This window comes from Hyperoodon ampullatus (assembly GCF_949752795.1).
Source record: "Hyperoodon ampullatus genome assembly, chromosome: 2".
Lineage (NCBI taxonomy): Eukaryota > Metazoa > Chordata > Mammalia > Artiodactyla > Ziphiidae > Hyperoodon > Hyperoodon ampullatus.
Window position 1 is genome coordinate 144,750,032 of NC_136915.1, and position 23,661 is coordinate 144,773,692.

General features: G+C 53.4%; 4 protein-coding genes across 4 annotated transcripts; all 4 read left to right on the forward strand.

The window, feature by feature from the left end:
- Positions 1-2,593: 2,593 nt before the first annotated feature.
- LOC307065998 (Golgi-associated RAB2 interactor protein 4-like) lies at positions 2,594-4,375 on the forward strand (the record flags this gene model as incomplete). The annotated part of the gene is made up of 2 exons (XM_079723036.1): positions 2,594-3,370; positions 3,665-4,375. 2 exons carry the CDS (start codon positions 2,594-2,596, stop codon positions 4,373-4,375), a joined length of 1,488 nt encoding a protein of 495 aa, XP_079579162.1.
- A 3,797-nt stretch (positions 4,376-8,172) lies between these two features.
- On the forward strand, positions 8,173-8,984 carry LOC307066006 (Golgi-associated RAB2 interactor protein 4-like; the record flags this gene model as incomplete). The annotated part of the gene is made up of 2 exons (XM_079723049.1): positions 8,173-8,927; positions 8,978-8,984. The coding sequence occupies 2 exons, from the start codon at positions 8,173-8,175 to the stop codon at positions 8,982-8,984; spliced, it is 762 nt and encodes a 253-aa protein (XP_079579175.1).
- Positions 8,985-13,748: 4,764 nt separating this feature from the next.
- On the forward strand, positions 13,749-15,530 carry LOC307066016 (Golgi-associated RAB2 interactor protein 4-like; the record flags this gene model as incomplete). Its single annotated transcript, XM_079723062.1, has 2 exons — positions 13,749-14,492; positions 14,820-15,530. 2 exons carry the CDS (start codon positions 13,749-13,751, stop codon positions 15,528-15,530), a joined length of 1,455 nt encoding a protein of 484 aa, XP_079579188.1.
- Positions 15,531-19,326: 3,796 nt separating this feature from the next.
- On the forward strand, positions 19,327-21,108 carry LOC307066022 (Golgi-associated RAB2 interactor protein 4-like; the record flags this gene model as incomplete). Its single annotated transcript, XM_079723073.1, has 2 exons — positions 19,327-20,103; positions 20,398-21,108. 2 exons carry the CDS (start codon positions 19,327-19,329, stop codon positions 21,106-21,108), a joined length of 1,488 nt encoding a protein of 495 aa, XP_079579199.1.
- Positions 21,109-23,661: the final 2,553 nt, after the last annotated feature.

A 23,661-nucleotide genomic window follows, 5' to 3' on the forward strand; every position in this document is an offset into this window, starting at 1 on the left:
TTGTATTTTTCACATTTTATTAACTCTGAAATCAGGATGGTCCTACAATCACCGTGGCAGTTGTGAGGAAGTTATTGCCAATGCCTTTCTCTTTCTTTCACTTTTATTTATGCACAAAAGTGATGTCAGAAAGGCTTGGCATCTTTAAAGTACCTTTATTTAAGGTAAAGTACAAGAACACTTGTTTGGTTATTAGGAAAAGAAGGAACGATATGCCTATTTTACAGATGAGAACACTGAGGCTCAGAGAAGGTAACCTGCTCCAGTCGCACAATGGGATCTTTGCAGAACAGTGATCCACCAGCCCACTTCTCTATCCAAAGCCCTGTCTGTAGTTTGAGAAGGAAGCAAGCAAACAAGCCCGAGATAGGACCAGCACAAGAACCCGAGGCACCACCATTCTTACCATCATGTTCCAAAACTACAGAGATGAGCATCAATTTTACTAGATTGAGGGGAGGGAGGGGTGGGGGCTGGGAGCCGGTTTTCGAACTTCAGTGAGCTCACAGCTCTTAGCTGGCCTTTTCTCGAGAGCATCCAGTCCACCCTTGAGCTGTGTCTGGCTCCCAGGCTTCTACCTCTAGCCTCTGGCATGACCCGGGCTGCGGCCAGAAACAGGCTCCCACCTGGAATTCCAGCATTCACTCCTGGAACGTCCAGCGTCCAGTCCTCCTCCAGCCACTAATTCAACTTTTCAATGCCCTGCTCAGAAGGGTTTCTCCACACCAAATCTGCAGGCACTTTTTTCTTCTGGGGCTCCAAAACCAAATCCTTAAACCTCACATGAGGGAGAGTATTTGTTAGGTCAGAGCATCCTTGTTGATTGGACCTCCAGTTTGTGACTTCCACAGACCTCATCACGGGAGGCTGGGGAGAGGTCTCTTCTGTTGGTGGACGGAATGGTGGGCACTTGGTGGGGAGCACTGCTGAGAAAGGGAGCCAGCCCAAGACCTACACATGTGCACTGTTTCCCCTGGCCAAACAAGGTTCCTGACCCCAGAATTAACCCAGAGTTTCCGAGAAGACTAGGAGCTGCAGGGAGCCGCAATTAATGCTTTACTCTCCACCAGCTTTTCCTTGGACCCAAGGAGGAGAAGTTACAAAAAGATCACATCACACTCCTTTGATCTTATGACTTCCACACAGGCAAGTGCAGGGAAACACTAGTCTGAAGGAAGAAAATGCATTAAAAACACGTGCATAGGGACTTCGCTGGTGGCGCAGTGGTTAAGAATCCGCCTGCCGACGCAGGGGACCCGGGTTCGAGCCCTGGTACAGGAAGATCCCACATGCCACGGAGCAACTAAGCCCGTGCGCCACAACTACCGAGGCCCGCACGCCTAGAGCCCGTGCTCCCCAACAAGAGAAGCCAAAAATAAATGATAAAATAAATTTACAGAAAAAAGAAAACAAAAAAAAACACGTGCATAGCCCTTAGCTGTTTATAAAGTTCTTGAATGTGTGTGCCCCCTTCCGATTCTCACGTCTTTCCATTTTGCAGATAAGCAAACGGAAGTTCAGAGCATTTAAAGGACTGGCTCAAGGTGGCAGGTGATGGTGCAGAGAGGGAGCTACCTCGGTGCAACAACTTTCAGACAGTGTGCCACCCCGGTCCCGCACAGAGGTACACAGATGGTGGAGGAGACAGGACAGCACGAGTAATGATCACAACTCTGAGTGACAAATACAATGAGAGGCGTGTGTTTGGGGACTGGATCTATTCAGAGGAGGGGGTCTGGGGCATGGGAAGGAGTTCTGGGTTAGGGAAGGCTTCACAGGGGAATTGGCACTCACCATCGTCCACGTTTACTGAGATTTTATGAAAGGACAGACTAAGGACCGCCACTGCCAACTCTGCCTTATTCGATACAATTAAACCACGAGCTTAAATGGTTCAAATTGATCCCATCATCTTACATTCCTATAGATTTCATCCAGTAGCTGAATTTGGGGGAGGAAAAGAAAAAGGACCCACACAAAACTTTCCCACTTGAAGACATTTTTATTTTGGTAACGCACCTGAGTCCCTGGCAGGATGGGCCTGTCCTCCGCGGGGGCAGTGGGGTGTTTGGGAGAGGATGGGGGCCCTGCCCTGAGGGGGCAGCTGGGGGATGAGGCAAAGGGCTTTGTGACAGTGATAGGTCACAAAGGGCTTTGTGACACTGATAGGTCACAAAGGGCATCAGAGGATAAATAGGCTGTGCCAGGGGGTTAGGCTGACAAAGTGGTTACTTCTCTCGCTAGGACGGAAGTTCACCACGGCCTCTTGGGGAGATAAAAACCCAGAAGCAGAAGTGAGGTGAGGCGGAGGGGGAGCCTACCGTACCTCTCGACACACTTGAAGAGAGTCAGCCTGGGCTCCAGGCGCCCTACAGCATCCCCACTGTGATCATCTGTGCCCCTACTCACACCCCGGCCTCTGGGAGACCCTGAGGCAAACGTGGGGGCCTGTGGGGCGGGCTTGGAAGACCTGCCGTAGGGCCGCCTGTGTGACGCAGGAGCATCGCGGCTCGCTCTTCGGCCAGTGAGGCCGAGGGAGGGAAGAGCCAGGGACCCGCCTTAACCGCGCTGCCTGTCGTGATCAAAGACAGCCATGAGTGGGGACTCTCTGCTCCCGTATCACACGGCCCGGAGCAGCACCTGGGTGGACCTGTTCAACACCACCACGGGGAAGCTGCAGCAGCAACTGCACAAGGGCGAATACCACATATTCAAGTACGCAGCAATATTCGAGAGCGACTTCATCCAGGTCACGAAGAGGGGAGAAGCGATTGACGTGCACAACTGGGGCGGCATGGTGACCATGGGCATCACATCCACCAGCCCCGTCCTCCCGCTCCCAGACATCATGCTGCTGGCCCGACAGGCCACCGGCTGTGAAAAGCACGCCGAGCGCAGCCCGGCCACCAAGGGCAAGAGCCACAAGGCTGCAAAGACCTTAGAGCTCACCAGGCTCCTTCCCTTGGAGTTCGTGAGGATCTCCACTCACAATCGTGAGAAACAACAGCTGCGCGTGAAGCTTGCCACTGGCCGCTGCTTCTACCTGCAGCTCTGTCCACCTCTGGACGCGCGGGAAGACCTCTTCGCCGAGTGGGAACAGCTGATTGACCTCCTGCGACCACCAGTGGACAGTGAAAGCAACACCTATGCCGTTCCCGTCTGGGACATGACCTGCGTGCCTGTGTTCGAGGAGGAGGAGGACGGGAGGAGCCCGGCCGTGGAGGATTTCCAAGGAAAGGGGCGTCAGGACCAGGTGAGCGTCAGCAGCCTCCACACGTGCCCTGAGGTGGCCGGGGCCACGTCTGCAGCTTTTGCGGGGGGCGAAGGGATCCAACTGGACTCCCACAAGCCCGATACCATGCCCGATGTGGCCACTGCGAAAGCAAAACCTACTACAGGGCTTGACAAAGCGTCCGCATCGCGGGCAACGACAAAGGTGGAGACAGCAGGGGTGGCAGGAGGCACCGCAGCGGGTGCTTTGAGCTCAGCAGTGATCAAGTCTCCTGCCGCTGAAGAGCAGAGCACGGCCATAGCAGCCACAGCCAGCGACGGGCCTGGAGGAAGCAAAACCAACATAGCCACTGGGGACACTGCCAGAACATCCCTGAGGAGCGGGAAAACGGCCTTGGCAGGTGCTGAGAACAATCCACAGTATGCTTCCAGCACGTCCACCAGCCTCTCCCCAGGGGCCGGCATGACTGTGGTCGGAGCAGAACCTACCAGCAAGACTGTCAAAGGAAGAGCCGACAAGGACGATGACGGGACCCTCGTCTCAAGCTTGCCACAGGAAGGCAAAGTGAGCGAACAGGATGGCAGCTCACAGAGAGTGTCCCAGGCCCACAAGGGAAGAAGGGAGAGGAGGGAGCACTGGGGAGAGGACAGAGCTCTTACGAGCCCCTCGCTCTGCAGTTCCGTGGAAAGCCACCACAAGGCAGCGGGGAGCAAGACAATCCCCAAAGCAGCTGGCCCAGGCTCAGGCGGCCGCAGAGCCACTAGAGATGACCAAAAGGCCAAAGGCCACGGCAGCCCAGGGGGCAGCGAGCAGGGCACTGCTCCCAAAGGCATCAGCCGTGCTCCCATCACCAGTGAGTCCAAGACCTCGCACAGATCGGGCAGGAGCTTATCTCCAGCGCGTTCGGGTCCCACCACCAACATACTCAGCAGGATCAGCTCTTGCTTCAGGAATATGAGAGCCAGACTCACAAAAAAGACAGTGGCCTCGTCACGAAATAAACATGGGAGCATCCTGGCGAAGCCAGTGGAAGGGACCCGAATGGAGGCCATCACAGAGACAGCAGAGAGTGGCCAGGGGCTGGAAATCACTGGTGTGACATCTGAGACCATGGAGCCAGTGACCGTTGAAGCCCATCAATAGGACCTAGAGCTGGGAGCTGCAAAGGGGACCAGGGCTCTGGGAAATACCCCTGGAGAGCCCATTTCAGCTTCCTTACTGCAATTTAAATAAAAAAACATACAGTCTGAGAATGCACGCAGTGTTTTGTCTGAAGTTCTAGGTCCCGAAGCACAGCCGTAGCCTCACAGTGGATTCTGTGATGTCAGCTGTGCCACAGTCTGAGACCCAGTGTCCAGGCAAGGGCAGCCCCACCTCACACGCATGCTCAGCGCCAACAGCAGTTGGCTTCCATCTGGCTTCCACTCCTTTCTGGCTTTGCCCCTCAGGGCCATGGCTCAAAGTCAGACTATGGTCTGGGAAGCTCTCCTTCACTAGCCCCCTATTCTTTCTGTTTTTTGTTTGTTTGTTTGTTTGTTTTTTGCGGTACGCGGGCCACTCACTGTTGTGGCCTCTCCCGTCACGGAGCACAGGCTCCGGATGAGCAGGCACAGCGGCCATGGCTCACGGGCCCAGCCACTCCGCGGCATGTGGGATCTACCAGGACCGGGGCACGAACTCATGTTCCCTGCATCCTCAGGTGGACTCTCAACCACTGCGCCACCAGGGAATCCCCCCTATTCTTTTTATAAACGCTTATTCCCCCTGAAGGTCTGTAAACAGAGCCAGAACAGGACTCATGTCCCCTCGGGCTATTCAGTGGACAGAAATAAGGGCGGCAGTATTAGCTAGCAATCAGAACAGCAAGCACTCTCATCTAGACTTAGCCGTTCCCTGCCCACGTATATACCCTGGAGAAACACACATGTTCTAAGAAACAACTCTGAGAATGTTTAGAGCAAAAATAACTTAACAGCAAAACACGGGAAACAGCCCAAATTTCCATCAGCAGAATTCATACAGCAGGATAGGATGAGATTGGAATATTCAATAGTGAAAAATAAATGAGCTACACACATTAGCATAGATCAACTTCTCATGATTTTTAAAAACATCAAAAGAATGGGATACAGTTCCACTCATGGAACCATTCTGAAACAAGCTCAAACAACAGATTGCATAGGGTACATGTTTAAAACAACGGTAGCTAAAAATGAGGGAAGAGTAAACACAAAATTGAGGACAGTTTTCTCTAGGGTGGAAAGGCTAGGTCAAGGAGGTGGACACAAGGCTGTTAGTGCTGCTGGGAATTGTTCTGTCTCTTAAGCAAGATGGTAGGTACACAGGTGTTGTATTTTTCACATTTTACTAACTCTGAAATCAGGATGGTCCTACAATCACCGTGGCAGTTGTGATGAAGTTATTGCCAATGCCTTTCTCTTTCTTTCACTTTTATTTATGCACAAAAGTGATGTCAGAAAGGCTTGGCATCTTTAAAGTACCTTTATTTAAGGTAAAGTACAAGAACACTTGTTTGGTTATTAGGAAAAGAAGGAACGATATGCCTATTTTACAGATGAGAACACTGAGGCTCAGAGAAGGTAACCTGCTCCAGTCGCACAATGGGATCTTTGCAGAACAGTGATCCACCAGCCCACTTCTCTATGCAAAGCCCTGTCTGTAGTTTGAGAAGGAAGCAAGCAAACAAGCCCGAGATAGGACCAGCACAAGAACCCGAGGCACCACCATTCTTACCATCATGTTCCAAAACTACAGAGATGAGCATCAATTTTACTAGATTGAGGGGAGGGAGGGGTGGGGGCTGGGAGCCGGTTTTCGAACTTCAGTGAGCTCACAGCTCTTAGCTGGCCTTTTCTCGAGAGCATCCAGTCCACCCTTGAGCTGTGTCTGGCTCCCAGGCTTCTACCTCTAGCCTCTGGCATGACCCGGGCTGCGGCCAGAAACAGGCTCCCACCTGGAATTCCAGCGTTCACTCCTGGAACGTCCAGCGTCCAGTCCTCCTCCAGCCACTAATTCAACTTTTGAATGCCCTGCTCAGAAGGGTTTCTCCACACCAAATCTGCAGGCACTTTTTTCTTCTGGGGCTCCAAAACCAAATCCTTAAACCTCACATGAGGGAGAGTATTTGTTAGGTCAGAGCATCCTTGTTGATTGGACCTACAGTTTGTGACTTCCACAGACCTCATCACGGGAGGCTGGGGAGAGGTCTCTTCTGTTGGTGGACGGAATGGTGGGCACTTGGTGGGGAGCACTGCTGAGAAAGGGAGCCAGCCCAAGACCTACACATGTGCACTGTTTCCCCTGGCCAAACAAGGTTCCTGACCCCAGAATTAACCCAGAGTTTCCGAGAAGACTAGGAGCTGCAGGGAGCCGCAATTAATGCTTTACTCTCCACCAGCTTTTCCTTGGACCCAAGGAGGAGAAGTTACAAAAAGATCACATCACACTCCTTTGATCTTATGACTTCCACACAGGCAAGTGCAGGGAAACACTAGTCTGAAGGAAGAAAATGCATTAAAAACACGTGCATAGGGACTTCGCTGGTGGCGCAGTGGTTAAGAATCCGCCTGCCGACGCAGGGGACCCGGGTTCGAGCCCTGGTACAGGAAGATCCCACATGCCACGGAGCAACTAAGCCCGTGCGCCACAACTACCGAGGCCCGCACGCCTAGAGCCCGTGCTCCCCAACAAGAGAAGCCAAAAATAAATGATAAAATAAATTTACAGAAAAAAGAAAACAAAAAAAACACGTGCATAGCCCTTAGCTGTTTATAAAGTTCTTGAATGTGTGTGCCCCCTTCCGATTCTCACGTCTTTCCATTTTGCAGATAAGCAAACGGAAGTTCAGAGCATTTAAAGGACTGGCTCAAGGTGGCAGGTGATGGTGCAGAGAGGGAGCTACCTCGGTGCAACAACTTTCAGACAGTGTGCCACCCCGGTCCCGCACAGAGGTACACAGATGGTGGAGGAGACAGGACAGCACGAGTAATGATCACAACTCTGAGTGACAAATACAATGAGAGGCGTGTGTTTGGGGACTGGATCTATTCAGAGGAGGGGGTCTGGGGCATGGGAAGGAGTTCTGGGTTAGGGAAGGCTTCACAGGGGAATTGGCACTCACCATCGTCCACGTTTACTGAGATTTTATGAAAGGACAGACTAAGGACCGCCACTGCCAACTCTGCCTTATTCGATACAATTAAACCACGAGCTTAAATGGTTCAAATTGATCCCATCATCTTACATTCCTATAGATTTCATCCAGTAGCTGAATTTGGGGGAGGAAAAGAAAAAGGACCCACACAAAACTTTCCCACTTGAAGACATTTTTATTTTGGTAACGCACCTGAGTCCCTGGCAGGATGGGCCTGTCCTCCGCGGGGGCAGTGGGGTGTTTGGGAGAGGATGGGGGCCCTGCCCTGAGGGGGCAGCTGGGGGATGAGGCAAAGGGCTTTGTGACAGTGATAGGTCACAAAGGGCTTTGTGACACTGATAGGTCACAAAGGGCATCAGAGGATAAATAGGCTGTGCCAGGGGGTTAGGCTGACAAAGTGGTTACTTCTCTCGCTAGGACGGAAGTTCACCACGGCCTCTTGGGGAGATAAAAACCCAGAAGCAGAAGTGAGGTGAGGCGGAGGGGGAGCCTACCGTACCTCTCGACACACTTGAAGAGAGTCAGCCTGGGCTCCAGGCGCCCTACAGCGTCCCCACTGTGATCATCTGTGCCCCTACTCACACCCCGGCCTCTGGGAGACCCTGAGGCAAACGTGGGGGCCTGTGGGGCGGGCTTGGAAGACCTGCCGTAGGGCCGCCTGTGTGACGCAGGAGCATCGCGGCTCGCTCTTCGGCCAGTGAGGCCGAGGGAGGGAAGAGCCTGGGACCCGCCTTAACCGCGCTGCCTGTCGTGATCAAAGACAGCCATGAGTGGGGACTCTCTGCTCCCGTATCACACGGCCCGGAGCAGCACCTGGGTGGACCTGTTCAACACCACCACGGGGAAGCTGCAGCAGCAACTGCACAAGGGCGAATACCACATATTCAAGTACGCAGCAATATTCGAGAGCGACTTCATCCAGGTCACGAAGAGGGGAGAAGCGATTGACGTGCACAACTGGGGCGGCATGGTGACCATGGGCATCACATCCACCAGCCCCGTCCTCCCGCTCCCAGACATCATGCTGCTGGCCCGACGGGCCACCGGCTGTGAAAAGCACGCCGAGCGCAGCCCGGCCACCAAGGGCAAGAGCCACAAGGCTGCAAAGACCTTAGAGCTCACCAGGCTCCTTCCCTTGGAGTTCGTGAGGATCTCCACTCACAATCGTGAGAAACAACAGCTGCGCGTGAAGCTTGCCACTGGCCGCTGCTTCTACCTGCAGCTCTGTCCCCCTCTGGACGCGCGGGAAGACCTCTTCGCCGAGTGGGAACAGCTGATTGACCTCCTGCGACCACCAGTGGACAGTGAAAGCAACACCTATGCCGTTCCCGTCTGGGACATGACCTGCGTGCCTGTGTTCGAGGAGGAGGAGGACGGGAGGAGCCCGGCCGTGGAGGATTTCCAAGGAAAGAGGCGTCAGGACCAGGTGAGCGTCAGCAGCCTCCACACGTGCCCTGAGGTGGCCGGGGCCACGTCTGCAGCTTTTGCGGGGGGCGAAGGGATCCAACTGGACTCCCACAAGCCCGATACCATGCCCGATGTGGCCACTGCGAAAGCAAAACCTACTACAGGGCTTGACAAAGCGTCTGCATCGCGGGCAACGACAAAGGTGGAGACAGCAGGGGTGGCAGGAGGCACCGCAGCGGGTGCTTTGAGCTCGGCAGTGATCAAGTCTCCTGCCGCTGAAGAGCAGAGCACGGCCATAGCAGCCACAGCCAGCGACGGGCCTGGAGGAAGCAAAACCAACATAGCCACTGGGGACACTGCCAGAACATCCCTGAGGAGCGGGAAAACGGCCTTGGCAGGTGCTGAGAACAATCCACAGTATGCTTCCAGCACGTCCACCAGCCTCTCCCCAGGGGCCGGCATGACTGTGGTCGGAGCAGAACCTACCAGCAAGACTGTCAAAGGAAGAGCCGACAAGGACGATGACGGGACCCTCGTCTCAAGCTTGCCACAGGAAGGCAAAGTGAGCGAACAGGATGGCAGCTCACAGAGAGTGTCCCAGGCCCACAAGGGAAGAAGGGAGAGGAGGGAGCACTGGGGAGAGGACAGAGCTCTTACGAGCCCCTCGCTCTGCAGTTCCATGGAAAGCCACCACAAGGCAGCGGGGAGCAAGACAATCCCCAAAGCAGCTGGCCCAGGCTCAGGCGGCCGCAGAGCCACTAGAGATGACCAAAAGGCCAAAGGCCACGGCAGCCCGGGGGGCAGCGAGCAGGGCACTGCTCCCAAAGGCATCAGCCGTGCTCCCATCACCAGTGAGTCCAAGACCTCGCACAGATCGGGCAGGAGCTTATCTCCAGCGCGTTCGGGTCCCACCACCAACATACTCAGCAGGATCAGCTCTTGCTTCAGGAATATGAGAGCCAGACTCACAAAAAAGACAGTGGCCTCGTCACGAAATAAACATGGGAGCATCCTGGCGAAGCCAGTGGAAGGGACCCGAATGGAGGCCATCACAGAGACAGCAGAGAGTGGCCAGGGGCTGGAAATCACTGGTGTGACATCTGAGACCATGGAGCCAGTGACCGTTGAAGCCCATCAATAGGACCTAGAGCTGGGAGCTGCAAAGGGGACCAGGGCTCTGGGAAATACCCCTGGAGAGCCCATTTCAGCTTCCTTACTGCAATTTAAATAAAAAAACATACAGTCTGAGAATGCACGCAGTGTTTTGTCTGAAGTTCTAGGTCCCGAAGCACAGCCGTAGCCTCACAGTGGATTCTGTGATGTCAGCTGTGCCACAGTCTGAGACCCAGTGTCCAGGCAAGGGCAGCCCCACCTCACACGCATGCTCAGCGCCAACAGCAGTTGGCTTCCATCTGGCTTCCACTCCTTTCTGGCTTTGCCCCTCAGGGCCATGGCTCAAAGTCAGACTATGGTCTGGGAAGCTCTCCTTCACTAGCCCCCTATTCTTTCTGTTTTTTGTTTGTTTGTTTGTTTTTTGCGGTACGCGGGCCACTCACTGTTGTGGCCTCTCCCGTCACGGAGCACAGGCTCCGGACGAGCAGGCCCAGCGGCCATGGCTCACGGGCCCAGCCGCTCCGCGGCATGTGGGATCTACCAGGACCGGGGCACGAACTCATGTTCCCTGCATCCTCAGGTGGACTCTCAACCACTGCGCCACCAGGGAATCCCCCCTATTCTTTTTATAAACGCTCATTCCCCCTGAAGGTCTGTAAACAGAGCCAGAACAGGACTCATGTCCCCTCGGGCTATTCAGTGGACAGAAATAAGGGCGGCAGTATTAGCTAGCAATCAGAACAGCAAGCACTCTCATCTAGACTTAGCCGTTCCCTGCCCACGTATATACCCTGGAGAAACACACATGTTCTAAGAAACAACTCTGAGAATGTTTAGAGCAAAAATAACTTAAGAGCAAAACACGGGAAACAGCCCAAATTTCCATCAGCAGAATTCATACAGCAGGATAGGATGAGATTGGAATATTCAATAGTGAAAAATAAATGAGCTACACACATTAGCATAGATCAACTTCTCATGATTTTTAAAAACATCAAAAGAATGGGATACAGTTCCACTCATGGAACCATTCTGAAACAAGCTCAAACAACAGATTGCATAGGGTACATGTTTAAAACAACGGTAGCTAAAAATGAGGGAAGAGTAAACACAAAATTGAGGACAGTTTTCTCTAGGGTGGAAAGGCTAGGTCAAGGAGGTGGACACAAGGCTGTTAGTGCTGCTGGGAATTGTTCTGTCTCTTAAGCAAGATGGTAGGTACACAGGTGTTGTATTTTTCACATTTTACTAACTCTGAAATCAGGATGGTCCTACAATCACCGTGGCAGTTGTGATGAAGTTATTGCCAATGCCTTTCTCTTTCTTTCACTTTTATTTATGCACAAAAGTGATGTCAGAAAGGCTTGGCATCTTTAAAGTACCTTTATTTAAGGTAAAGTACAAGAACACTTGTTTGGTTATTAGGAAAAGAAGGAACGAGATGCCTATTTGACAGATGAGAACACTGAGGCTCAGAGAAGGTAACCTGCTCCAGTCGCACAATGGGATCTTTGCAGAACAGTGATCCACCAGCCCACTTCTCTATGCAAAGCCCTGTCTGTAGTTTGAGAAGGAAGCAAGCAAACAAGCCCGAGATAGGACCAGCACAAGAACCCGAGGCACCACCATTCTTACCATCATGTTCCAAAACTACAGAGATGAGCATCAATTTTACTAGATTGAGGGGAGGGAGGGGTGGGGGCTGGGAGCCGGTTTTCGAACTTCAGTGAGCTCACAGCTCTTAGCTGGCCTTTTCTCGAGAGCATCCAGTCCACCCTTGAGCTGTGTCTGGCTCCCAGTCTTCTACCTCTAGCCTCTGGCATGACCCGGGCTGCGGCCAGAAACAGGCTCCCACCTGGAATTCCAGCGTTCACTCCTGGAACGTCCAGCGTCCAGTCCTCCTCCAGCCACTAATTCAACTTTTCAATGCCCTGCTCAGAAGGGTTTCTCCACACCAAATCTGCAGGCACTTTTTTCTTCTGGGGCTCCAAAACCAAATCCTTAAACCTCACATGAGGGAGAGTATTTGTTAGGTCAGAGCATCCTTGTTGATTGGACCTACAGTTTGTGACTTCCACAGACCTCATCACGGGAGGCTGGGGAGAGGTCTCTTCTGTTGGTGGACGGAATGGTGGGCACTTGGTGGGGAGCACTGCTGAGAAAGGGAGCCAGCCCAAGACCTACACATGTGCACTGTTTCCCCTGGCCAAACAAGGTTCCTGACCCCAGAATTAACCCAGAGTTTCCGAGAAGACTAGGAGCTGCAGGGAGCCGCAATTAATGCTTTACTCTCCACCAGCTTTTCCTTGGACCCAAGGAGGAGAAGTTACAAAAAGATCACATCACACTCCTTTGATCTTATGACTTCCACACAGGCAAGTGCAGGGAAACACTAGTCTGAAGGAAGAAAATGCATTAAAAACACGTGCATAGGGACTTCGCTGGTGGCGCAGTGGTTAAGAATCCGCCTGCCGACGCAGGGGACCCGGGTTCGAGCCCTGGTACAGGAAGATCCCACATGCCACGGAGCAACTAAGCCCGTGCGCCACAACTACCGAGGCCCGCACGCCTAGAGCCCGTGCTCCCCAACAAGAGAAGCCAAAAATAAATGATAAAATAAATTTACAGAAAAAAGAAAACAAAAAAAAACACGTGCATAGCCCTTAGCTGTTTATAAAGTTCTTGAATGTGTGTGCCCCCTTCCGATTCTCACGTCTTTCCATTTTGCAGATAAGCAAACGGAAGTTCAGAGCATTTAAAGGACTGGCTCAAGGTGGCAGGTGATGGTGCAGAGAGGGAGCTACCTCGGTGCAACAACTTTCAGACAGTGTGCCACCCCGGTCCCGCACAGAGGTACACAGATGGTGGAGGAGACAGGACAGCACGAGTAATGATCACAACTCTGAGTGACAAATACAATGAGAGGCGTGTGTTTGGGGACTGGATCTATTCAGAGGAGGGGGTCTGGGGCATGGGAAGGAGTTCTGGGTTAGGGAAGGCTTCACAGGGGAATTGGCACTCACCATCGTCCACGTTTACTGAGATTTTATGAAAGGACAGACTAAGGACCGCCACTGCCAACTCTGCCTTATTCGATACAATTAAACCACGAGCTTAAATGGTTCAAATTGATCCCATCATCTTACATTCCTATAGATTTCATCCAGTAGCTGAATTTGGGGGAGGAAAAGAAAAAGGACCCACACAAAACTTTCCCACTTGAAGACATTTTTATTTTGGTAACGCACCTGAGTCCCTGGCAGGATGGGCCTGTCCTCCGCGGGGGCAGTGGGGTGTTTGGGAGAGGATGGGGGCCCTGCCCTGAGGGGGCAGCTGGGGGATGAGGCAAAGGGCTTTGTGACAGTGATAGGTCACAAAGGGCTTTGTGACACTGATAGGTCACAAAGGGCATCAGAGGATAAATAGGCTGTGCCAGGGGGTTAGGCTGACAAAGTGGTTACTTCTCTCGCTAGGACGGAAGTTCACCACGGCCTCTTGGGGAGATAAAAACCCAGAAGCAGAAGTGAGGTGAGGCGGAGGGGGAGCCTACCGTACCTCTCGACACACTTGAAGAGAGTCAGCCTGGGCTCCAGGCGCCCTACAGCGTCCCCACTGTGATCATCTGTGCCCCTACTCACACCCCGGCCTCTGGGAGACCCTGAGGCAAACGTGGGGGCCTGTGGGGCGGGCTTGGAAGACCTGCCGTAGGGCCGCCTGTGTGACGCAGGAGCATCGCGGCTCGCTCTTCGGCCAGTGAGGCCGAGGGAGGGAAGAGCCAGGGACCCGCCTTAACCGCGCTGCCTGTCGTGATCAAAGACAGCCATGAGTGGGGACTCTCTGCTCCCGTATCACACGGCCCGGAGCAGCACCTGGGTGGACCTGTTCAACACCACCACGGGGAAGCTGCAGCAGCAACTGCACAAGGGCGAATACCACATATTCAAGTACGCAGCAATATTCGAGAGCGACTTCATCCAGGTCACGAAGAGGGGAGAAGCGATTGACGTGCACAACTGGGGCGGCATGGTGACCATGGGCATCACATCCACCAGCCCCGTCCTCCCGCTCCCAGACATCATGCTGCTGGCCCGACAGGCCACCGGCTGTGAAAAGCACGCCGAGCGCAGCCCGGCCACCAAGGGCAAGAGCCACAAGGCTGCAAAGACCTTAGAGCTCACCAGGCTCCTTCCCTTGGAGTTCGTGAGGATCTCCACTCACAATCGTGAGAAACAACAGCTGCGCGTGAAGCTTGCCACTGGCCGCTGCTTCTACCTGCAGCTCTGTCCACCTCTGGACGCGCGGGAAGACCTCTTCGCCGAGTGGGAACAGCTGATTGACCTCCTGCGACCACCAGTGGACAGTGAAAGCAACACCTATGCCGTTCCCGTCTGGGACATGACCTGCGTGCCTGTGTTCGAGGAGGAGGAGGACGGGAGGAGCCCGGCCGTGGAGGATTTCCAAGGAAAGGGGCGTCAGGACCAGGTGAGCGTCAGCAGCCTCCACACGTGCCCTGAGGTGGCCGGGGCCACGTCTGCAGCTTTTGCGGGGGGCGAAGGGATCCAACTGGACTCCCACAAGCCCGATACCATGCCCGATGTGGCCACTGCGAAAGCAAAACCTACTACAGGGCTTGACAAAGCGTCCGCATCGCGGGCAACGACAAAGGTGGAGACAGCAGGGGTGGCAGGAGGCACCGCAGCGGGTGCTTTGAGCTCAGCAGTGATCAAGTCTCCTGCCGCTGAAGAGCAGAGCACGGCCATAGCAGCCACAGCCAGCGACGGGCCTGGAGGAAGCAAAACCAACATAGCCACTGGGGACACTGCCAGAACATCCCTGAGGAGCGGGAAAACGGCCTTGGCAGGTGCTGAGAACAATCCACAGTATGCTTCCAGCACGTCCACCAGCCTCTCCCCAGGGGCCGGCATGACTGTGGTCGGAGCAGAACCTACCAGCAAGACTGTCAAAGGAAGAGCCGACAAGGACGATGACGGGACCCTCGTCTCAAGCTTGCCACAGGAAGGCAAAGTGAGCGAACAGGATGGCAGCTCACAGAGAGTGTCCCAGGCCCACAAGGGAAGAAGGGAGAGGAGGGAGCACTGGGGAGAGGACAGAGCTCTTACGAGCCCCTCGCTCTGCAGTTCCGTGGAAAGCCACCACAAGGCAGCGGGGAGCAAGACAATCCCCAAAGCAGCTGGCCCAGGCTCAGGCGGCCGCAGAGCCACTAGAGATGACCAAAAGGCCAAAGGCCACGGCAGCCCAGGGGGCAGCGAGCAGGGCACTGCTCCCAAAGGCATCAGCCGTGCTCCCATCACCAGTGAGTCCAAGACCTCGCACAGATCGGGCAGGAGCTTATCTCCAGCGCGTTCGGGTCCCACCACCAACATACTCAGCAGGATCAGCTCTTGCTTCAGGAATATGAGAGCCAGACTCACAAAAAAGACAGTGGCCTCGTCACGAAATAAACATGGGAGCATCCTGGCGAAGCCAGTGGAAGGGACCCGAATGGAGGCCATCACAGAGACAGCAGAGAGTGGCCAGGGGCTGGAAATCACTGGTGTGACATCTGAGACCATGGAGCCAGTGACCGTTGAAGCCCATCAATAGGACCTAGAGCTGGGAGCTGCAAAGGGGACCAGGGCTCTGGGAAATACCCCTGGAGAGCCCATTTCAGCTTCCTTACTGCAATTTAAATAAAAAAACATACAGTCTGAGAATGCACGCAGTGTTTTGTCTGAAGTTCTAGGTCCCGAAGCACAGCCGTAGCCTCACAGTGGATTCTGTGATGTCAGCTGTGCCACAGTCTGAGACCCAGTGTCCAGGCAAGGGCAGCCCCACCTCACACGCATGCTCAGCGCCAACAGCAGTTGGCTTCCATCTGGCTTCCACTCCTTTCTGGCTTTGCCCCTCAGGGCCATGGCTCAAAGTCAGACTATGGTCTGGGAAGCTCTCCTTCACTAGCCCCCTATTCTTTCTGTTTTTTGTTTGTTTGTTTGTTTGTTTTTTGCGGTACGCGGGCCACTCACTGTTGTGGCCTCTCCCGTCACGGAGCACAGGCTCCGGATGAGCAGGCACAGCGGCCATGGCTCACGGGCCCAGCCACTCCGCGGCATGTGGGATCTACCAGGACCGGGGCACGAACTCATGTTCCCTGCATCCTCAGGTGGACTCTCAACCACTGCGCCACCAGGGAATCCCCCCTATTCTTTTTATAAACGCTTATTCCCCCTGAAGGTCTGTAAACAGAGCCAGAACAGGACTCATGTCCCCTCGGGCTATTCAGTGGACAGAAATAAGGGCGGCAGTATTAGCTAGCAATCAGAACAGCAAGCACTCTCATCTAGACTTAGCCGTTCCCTGCCCACGTATATACCCTGGAGAAACACACATGTTCTAAGAAACAACTCTGAGAATGTTTAGAGCAAAAATAACTTAACAGCAAAACACGGGAAACAGCCCAAATTTCCATCAGCAGAATTCATACAGCAGGATAGGATGAGATTGGAATATTCAATAGTGAAAAATAAATGAGCTACACACATTAGCATAGATCAACTTCTCATGATTTTTAAAAACATCAAAAGAATGGGATACAGTTCCACTCATGGAACCATTCTGAAACAAGCTCAAACAACAGATTGCATAGGGTACATGTTTAAAACAACGGTAGCTAAAAATGAGGGAAGAGTAAACACAAAATTGAGGACAGTTTTCTCTAGGGTGGAAAGGCTAGGTCAAGGAGGTGGACACAAGGCTGTTAGTGCTGCTGGGAATTGTTCTGTCTCTTAAGCAAGATGGTAGGTACACAGGTGTTGTATTTTTCACATTTTACTAACTCTGAAATCAGGATGGTCCTACAATCACCGTGCCAGTTGTGAGGAAGTTATTGCCAATGCCTTTCTCTTTCTTTCACTTTTATTTATGCACAAAAGTGATGTCAGAAAGGCTTGGCATCTTTAAAGTACCTTTATTTAAGGTAAAGTACAAGAACACTTGTTTGGTTATTAGGAAAAGAAGGAACGAGATGCCTATTTGACAGATGAGAACACTGAGGCTCAGAGAAGGTAACCTGCTCCAGTCGCACAATGGGATCTTTGCAGAACAGTGATCCACCAGCCCACTTCTCTATGCAAAGCCCTGTCTGTAGTTTGAGAAGGAAGCAAGCAAACAAGCCCGAGATAGGACCAGCACAAGAACCCGAGGCACCACCATTCTTACCATCATGTTCCAAAACTACAGAGATGAGCATCAATTTTACTAGATTGAGGGGAGGGAGGGGTGGGGGCTGGGAGCCGGTTTTCGAACTTCAGTGAGCTCACAGCTCTTAGCTGGCCTTTTCTCGAGAGCATCCAGTCCACCCTTGAGCTGTGTCTGGCTCCCAGGCTTCTACCTCTAGCCTCTGGCATGACCCGGGCTGCGGCCAGAAACAGGCTCCCACCTGGAATTCCAGCGTTCACTCCTGGAACGTCCAGCGTCCAGTCCTCCTCCAGCCACTAATTCAACTTTTCAATGCCCTGCTCAGAAGGGTTTCTCCACACCAAATCTGCAGGCACTTTTTTCTTCTGGGGCTCCAAAACCAAATCCTTAAACCTCACATGAGGGAGAGTATTTGTTAGGTCAGAGCATCCTTGTTGATTGGACCTACAGTTTGTGACTTCCACAGACCTCATCACGGGAGGCTGGGGAGAGGTCTCTTCTGTTGGTGGACGGAATGGTGGGCACTTGGTGGGGAGCACTGCTGAGAAAGGGAGCCAGCCCAAGACCTACACATGTGCACTGTTTCCCCTGGCCAAACAAGGTTCCTGACCCCAGAATTAACCCAGAGTTTCCGAGAAGACTAGGAGCTGCAGGGAGCCGCAATTAATGCTTTACTCTCCACCAGCTTTTCCTTGGACCCAAGGAGGAGAAGTTACAAAAAGATCACATCACACTCCTTTGATCTTATGACTTCCACACAGGCAAGTGCAGGGAAACACTAGTCTGAAGGAAGAAAATGCATTAAAAACACGTGCATAGGGACTTCGCTGGTGGCGCAGTGGTTAAGAATCCGCCTGCCGACGCAGGGGACCCGGGTTCGAGCCCTGGTACAGGAAGATCCCACATGCCACGGAGCAACTAAGCCCGTGCGCCACAACTACCGAGGCCCGCACGCCTAGAGCCCGTGCTCCCCAACAAGAGAAGCCAAAAATAAATAATAAAATAAATTTACAGAAAAAAGAAAAAAAAAAAACACGTGCATAGCCCTTAGCTGTTTATAAAGTTCTTGAATGTGTGTGCCCCCTTCCGATTCTCACGTCTTTCCATTCTGCAGATAAGCAAACGGAAGTTCAGAGCATTTAAAGGACTGGCTCAAGGTGGCAGGTGATGGTGCAGAGAGGGAGCTACCTCGGTGCAACAACTTTCAGACAGTGTGCCACCCCGGTCCCGCACAGAGGTACACAGATGGTGGAGGAGACAGGACAGCACGAGTAATGATCACAACTCTGAGTGACAAATACAATGAGAGGCGTGTGTTTGGGGACTGGATCTATTCAGAGGAGGGGGTCTGGGGCATGGGAAGGAGTTCTGGGTTAGGGAAGGCTTCACAGGGGAATTGGCACTCACCATCGTCCACGTTTACTGAGATTTTATGAAAGGACAGACTAAGGACCGCCACTGCCAACTCTGCCTTATTCGATACAATTAAACCACGAGCTTAAATGGTTCAAATTGATCCCATCATCTTACATTCCTATAGATTTCATCCAGTAGCTGAATTTGGGGGAGGAAAAGAAAAAGGACCCACACAAAACTTTCCCACTTGAAGACATTTTTATTTTGGTAACGCACCTGAGTCCCTGGCAGGATGGGCCTGTCCTCCGCGGGGGCAGTGGGGTGTTTGGGAGAGGATGGGGGCCCTGCCCTGAGGGGGCAGCTGGGGGATGAGGCAAAGGGCTTTGTGACAGTGATAGGTCACAAAGGGCTTTGTGACACTGATAGGTCACAAAGGGCATCAGAGGGTAAATAGGCTGTGCCAGGGGGTTAGGCTGACAAAGTGGTTACTTCTCTCGCTAGGACGGAAGTTCACCACGGCCTCTTGGGGAGATAAAAACCCAGAAGCAGAAGTGAGGTGAGGCGGAGGGGGAGCCTACCGTACCTCTCGACACACTTGAAGAGAGTCAGCCTGGGCTCCAGGCGCCCTACAGCGTCCCCACTGTGATCATCTGTGCCTCTACTCACACCCCGGCCTCTGGGAGACCCTGAGGCAAACGTGGGGGCCTGTGGGGCGGGCTTGGAAGACCTGCCGTAGGGCCGCCTGTGTGACGCAGGAGCATCGCGGCTCGCTCTTCGGCCAGTGAGGCCGAGGGAGGGAAGAGCCAGGGACCCGCCTTAACCGCGCTGCCTGTCGTGATCAAAGACAGCCATGAGTGGGGACTCTCTGCTCCCGTATCACACGGCCCGGAGCAGCACCTGGGTGGACCTGTTCAACACCACCACGGGGAAGCTGCAGCAGCAACTGCACAAGGGCGAATACCACATATTCAAGTACGCAGCAATATTCGAGAGCGACTTCATCCAGGTCACGAAGAGGGGAGAAGCGATTGACGTGCACAACTGGGGCGGCATGGTGACCATGGGCATCACATCCACCAGCCCCGTCCTCCCGCTCCCAGACATCATGCTGCTGGCCCGACGGGCCACCGGCTGTGAAAAGCACGCCGAGCGCAGCCCGGCCACCAAGGGCAAGAGCCACAAGGCTGCAAAGACCTTAGAGCTCACCAGGCTCCTTCCCTTGGAGTTCGTGAGGATCTCCACTCACAATCGTGAGAAACAACAGCTGCGCGTGAAGCTTGCCACTGGCCGCTGCTTCTACCTGCAGCTGTGTCCCCCTCTGGACGCGCGGGAAGACCTCTTCGCCGAGTGGGAACAGCTGATTGACCTCCTGCGACCACCAGTGGACAGTGAAAGCAACACCTATGCCGTTCCCGTCTGGGACATGACCTGCGTGCCTGTGTTCGAGGAGGAGGAGGACGGGAGGAGCCCGGCCGTGGAGGATTTCCAAGGAAAGGGGCGTCAGGACCAGGTGAGCGTCAGCAGCCTCCACACGTGCCCTGAGGTGGCCGGGGCCACGTCTGCAGCTTTTGCGGGGGGCGAAGGGATCCAACTGGACTCCCACAAGCCCGATACCATGCCCGATGTGGCCACTGTGAAAGCAAAACCTACTACAGGGCTTGACAAAGCGTCCGCATCGCGGGCAACGACAAAGGTGGAGACAGCAGGGGTGGCAGGAGGCACCGCAGCGGGTGCTTTGAGCTCGGCAGTGATCAAGTCTCCTGCCGCTGAAGAGCAGAGCACGGCCATAGCAGCCACAGCCAGCGACGGACCTGGAGGAAGCAAAACCAACATAGCCACTGGGGACACTGCCAGAACATCCCTGAGGAGCGGGAAAACGGCCTTGGCAGGTGCTGAGAACAATCCACAGTATGCTTCCAGCACGTCCACCAGCCTCTCCCCAGGGGCCGGCATGACTGTGGTCGGAGCAGAACCTACCAGCAAGACTGTCAAAGGAAGAGCCGACAAGGACGATGACGGGACCCTCGTCTCAAGCTTGCCACAGGAAGGCAAAGTGAGCGAACAGGATGGCAGCTCACAGAGAGTGTCCCAGGCCCACAAGGGAAGAAGGGAGAGGAGGGAGCACTGGGGAGAGGACAGAGCTCTTACGAGCCCCTCGCTCTGCAGTTCCGTGGAAAGCCACCACAAGGCAGCGGGGAGCAAGACAATCCCCAAAGCAGCTGGCCCAGGCTCAGGCGGCCGCAGAGCCACTAGAGATGACCAAAAGGCCAAAGGCCACGGCAGCCCGGGGGGCAGCGAGCAGGGCACTGCTCCCAAAGGCATCAGCCGTGCTCCCATCACCAGTGAGTCCAAGACCTCGCACAGATCGGGCAGGAGCTTATCTCCAGCGCGTTCGGGTCCCAACACCAACATACTCAGCAGGATCAGCTCTTGCTTCAGGAATATGAGAGCCAGACTTACAAAAAAGACCGTGGCCTCATCACGAAATAAACATGGGAGCATCCTGGCGAAGCCAGTGGAAGGGACCCGAATGGAGGCCATCACAGAGACAGCAGAGAGTGGCCAGGGGCTGGAAATCACTGGTGTGACATCTGAGACCATGGAGCCAGTGACCGTTGAAGCCCATCAATAGGACCTAGAGCTGGGAGCTGCAAAGGGGACCAGGGCTCTGGGAAATACCCCTGGAGAGCCCATTTCAGCTTCCTTACTGCAATTTAAATAAAAAAACATACAGTCTGAGAATGCACGCAGTGTTTTGTCTGAAGTTCTAGGTCCCGAAGCACAGCCGTAGCCTCACAGTGGATTCTGTGATGTCAGCTGTGCCACAGTCTGAGACCCAGTGTCCAGGCAAGGGCAGCCCCACCTCACACGCATGCTCAGCGCCAACAGCAGTTGGCTTCCATCTGGCTTCCACTCCTTTCTGGCTTTGCCCCTCAGGGCCATGGCTCAAAGTCAGACTATGGTCTGGGAAGCTCTCCTTCACTAGCCCCCTATTCTTTCTGTTTTTTGTTTGTTTGTTTCTTTTTTGCGGTACGCGGGCCACTCACTGTTGTGGCCTCTCCCGTCACGGAGCACAGGCTCCGGACGAGCAGGCCCAGCGGCCATGGCTCACGGGCCCAGCCGCTCCGCGGCATGTGGGATCTACCAGGACCGGGGCACGAACTCATGTTCCCTGCATCCTCAGGTGGACTCTCAACCACTGCGCCACCAGGGAATCCCCCCTATTCTTTTTATAAACGCTCATTCCCCCTGAAGGTCTGTAAACAGAGCCAGAACAGGACTCATGTCTCCTCGGGCTATTCAGTGGACAGAAATAAGGGCGGCAGTATTAGCTAGCAATCAGAACAGCAAGCACTCTCATCTAGACTTAGCCGTTCCCTGCCCACGTATATACCCTGGAGAAACACACATGTTCTAAGAAACAACTCTGAGAATGTTTAGAGCAAAAATAACTTAACAGCAAAACACGGGAAACAGCCCAAATTTCCATCAGCAGAATTCATACAGCAGGATAGGATGAGATTGGAATATTCAATAGTGAAAAATAAATGAGCTACACACATTAGCATAGATCAACTTCTCATGATTTTTAAAAACATCAAAAGAATGGGATACAGTTCCACTCATGGAACCATTCTGAAACAAGCTCAAACAACAGATTGCATAGGGTACATGTTTAAAACAACGGTAGCTAAAAATGAGGGAAGAGTAAACACAAAATTGAGGACAGTTTTCTCTAGGGTGGAAAGGCTAGGTCAAGGAGGTGGACACAAGGCTGTTAGTGCTGCTGGGAATTGTTCTGTCTCTTAAGCAAGATGGTAGGTACACAGGTGTTGTATTTTTCACATTTTACTAACTCTGAAATCAGGATGGTCCTACAATCACCGTGGCAGTTGTGATGAAGTTATTGCCAATGCCTTTCTCTTTCTTTCACTTTTATTTATGCACAAAAGTGATGTCAGAAAGGCTTGGCATCTTTAAAGTACCTTTATTTAAGGTAAAGTACAAGAACACTTGTTTGGTTATTAGGAAAAGAAGGAACGAGATGCCTATTTGACAGATGAGAACACTGAGGCTCAGAGAAGGTAACCTGCTCCAGTCGCACAATGGGATCTTTGCAGAACAGTGATCCACCAGCCCACTTCTCTATGCAAAGCCCTGTCTGTAGTTTGAGAAGGAAGCAAGCAAACAAGCCCGAGATAGGACCAGCACAAGAACCCGAGGCACCACCATTCTTACCATCATGTTCCAAAACTACAGAGATGAGCATCAATTTTACTAGATTGAGGGGAGGGAGGGGTGGGGGCTGGGAGCCGGTTTTCGAACTTCAGTGAGCTCACAGCTCTTAGCTGGCCTTTTCTCGAGAGCATCCAGTCCACCCTTGAGCTGTGTCTGGCTCCCAGGCTTCTACCTCTAGCCTCTGGCATGACCCGGGCTGCGGCCAGAAACAGGCTCCCACCTGGAATTCCAGCGTTCACTCCTGGAACGTCCAGCGTCCAGTCCTCCTCCAGCCACTAATTCAACTTTTCAATGCCCTGCTCAGAAGGGTTTCTCCACACCAAATCTGCAGGCACTTTTTTCTTCTGGGGCTCCAAAACCAAATCCTTAAACCTCACATGAGGGAGAGTATTTGTTAGGTCAGAGCATCCTTGTTGATTGGACCTACAGTTTGTGACTTCCACAGACCTCATCACGGGAGGCTGGGGAGAGGTCTCTTCTGTTGGTGGACGGAATGGTGGGCACTTGGTGGGGAGCACTGCTGAGAAAGGGAGCCAGCCCAAGACCTACACATGTGCACTGTTTCCCCTGGCCAAACAAGGTTCCTGACCCCAGAATTAACCCAGAGTTTCCGAGAAGACTAGGAGCTGCAGGGAGCCGCAATTAATGCTTTACTCTCCACCAGCTTTTCCTTGGACCCAAGGAGGAGAAGTTACAAAAAGATCACATCACACTCCTTTGATCTTATGACTTCCACACAGGCAAGTGCAGGGAAACACTAGTCTGAAGGAAGAAAATGCATTAAAAACACGTGCATAGGGACTTCGCTGGTGGCGCAGTGGTTAAGAATCCGCCTGCCGACGCAGGGGACCCGGGTTCGAGCCCTGGTCCAGGAAGATCCCACATGCCACGGAGCAACTAAGCCCATGCGCCACAACTACCGAGGCCCGCACGCCTAGAGCCCGTG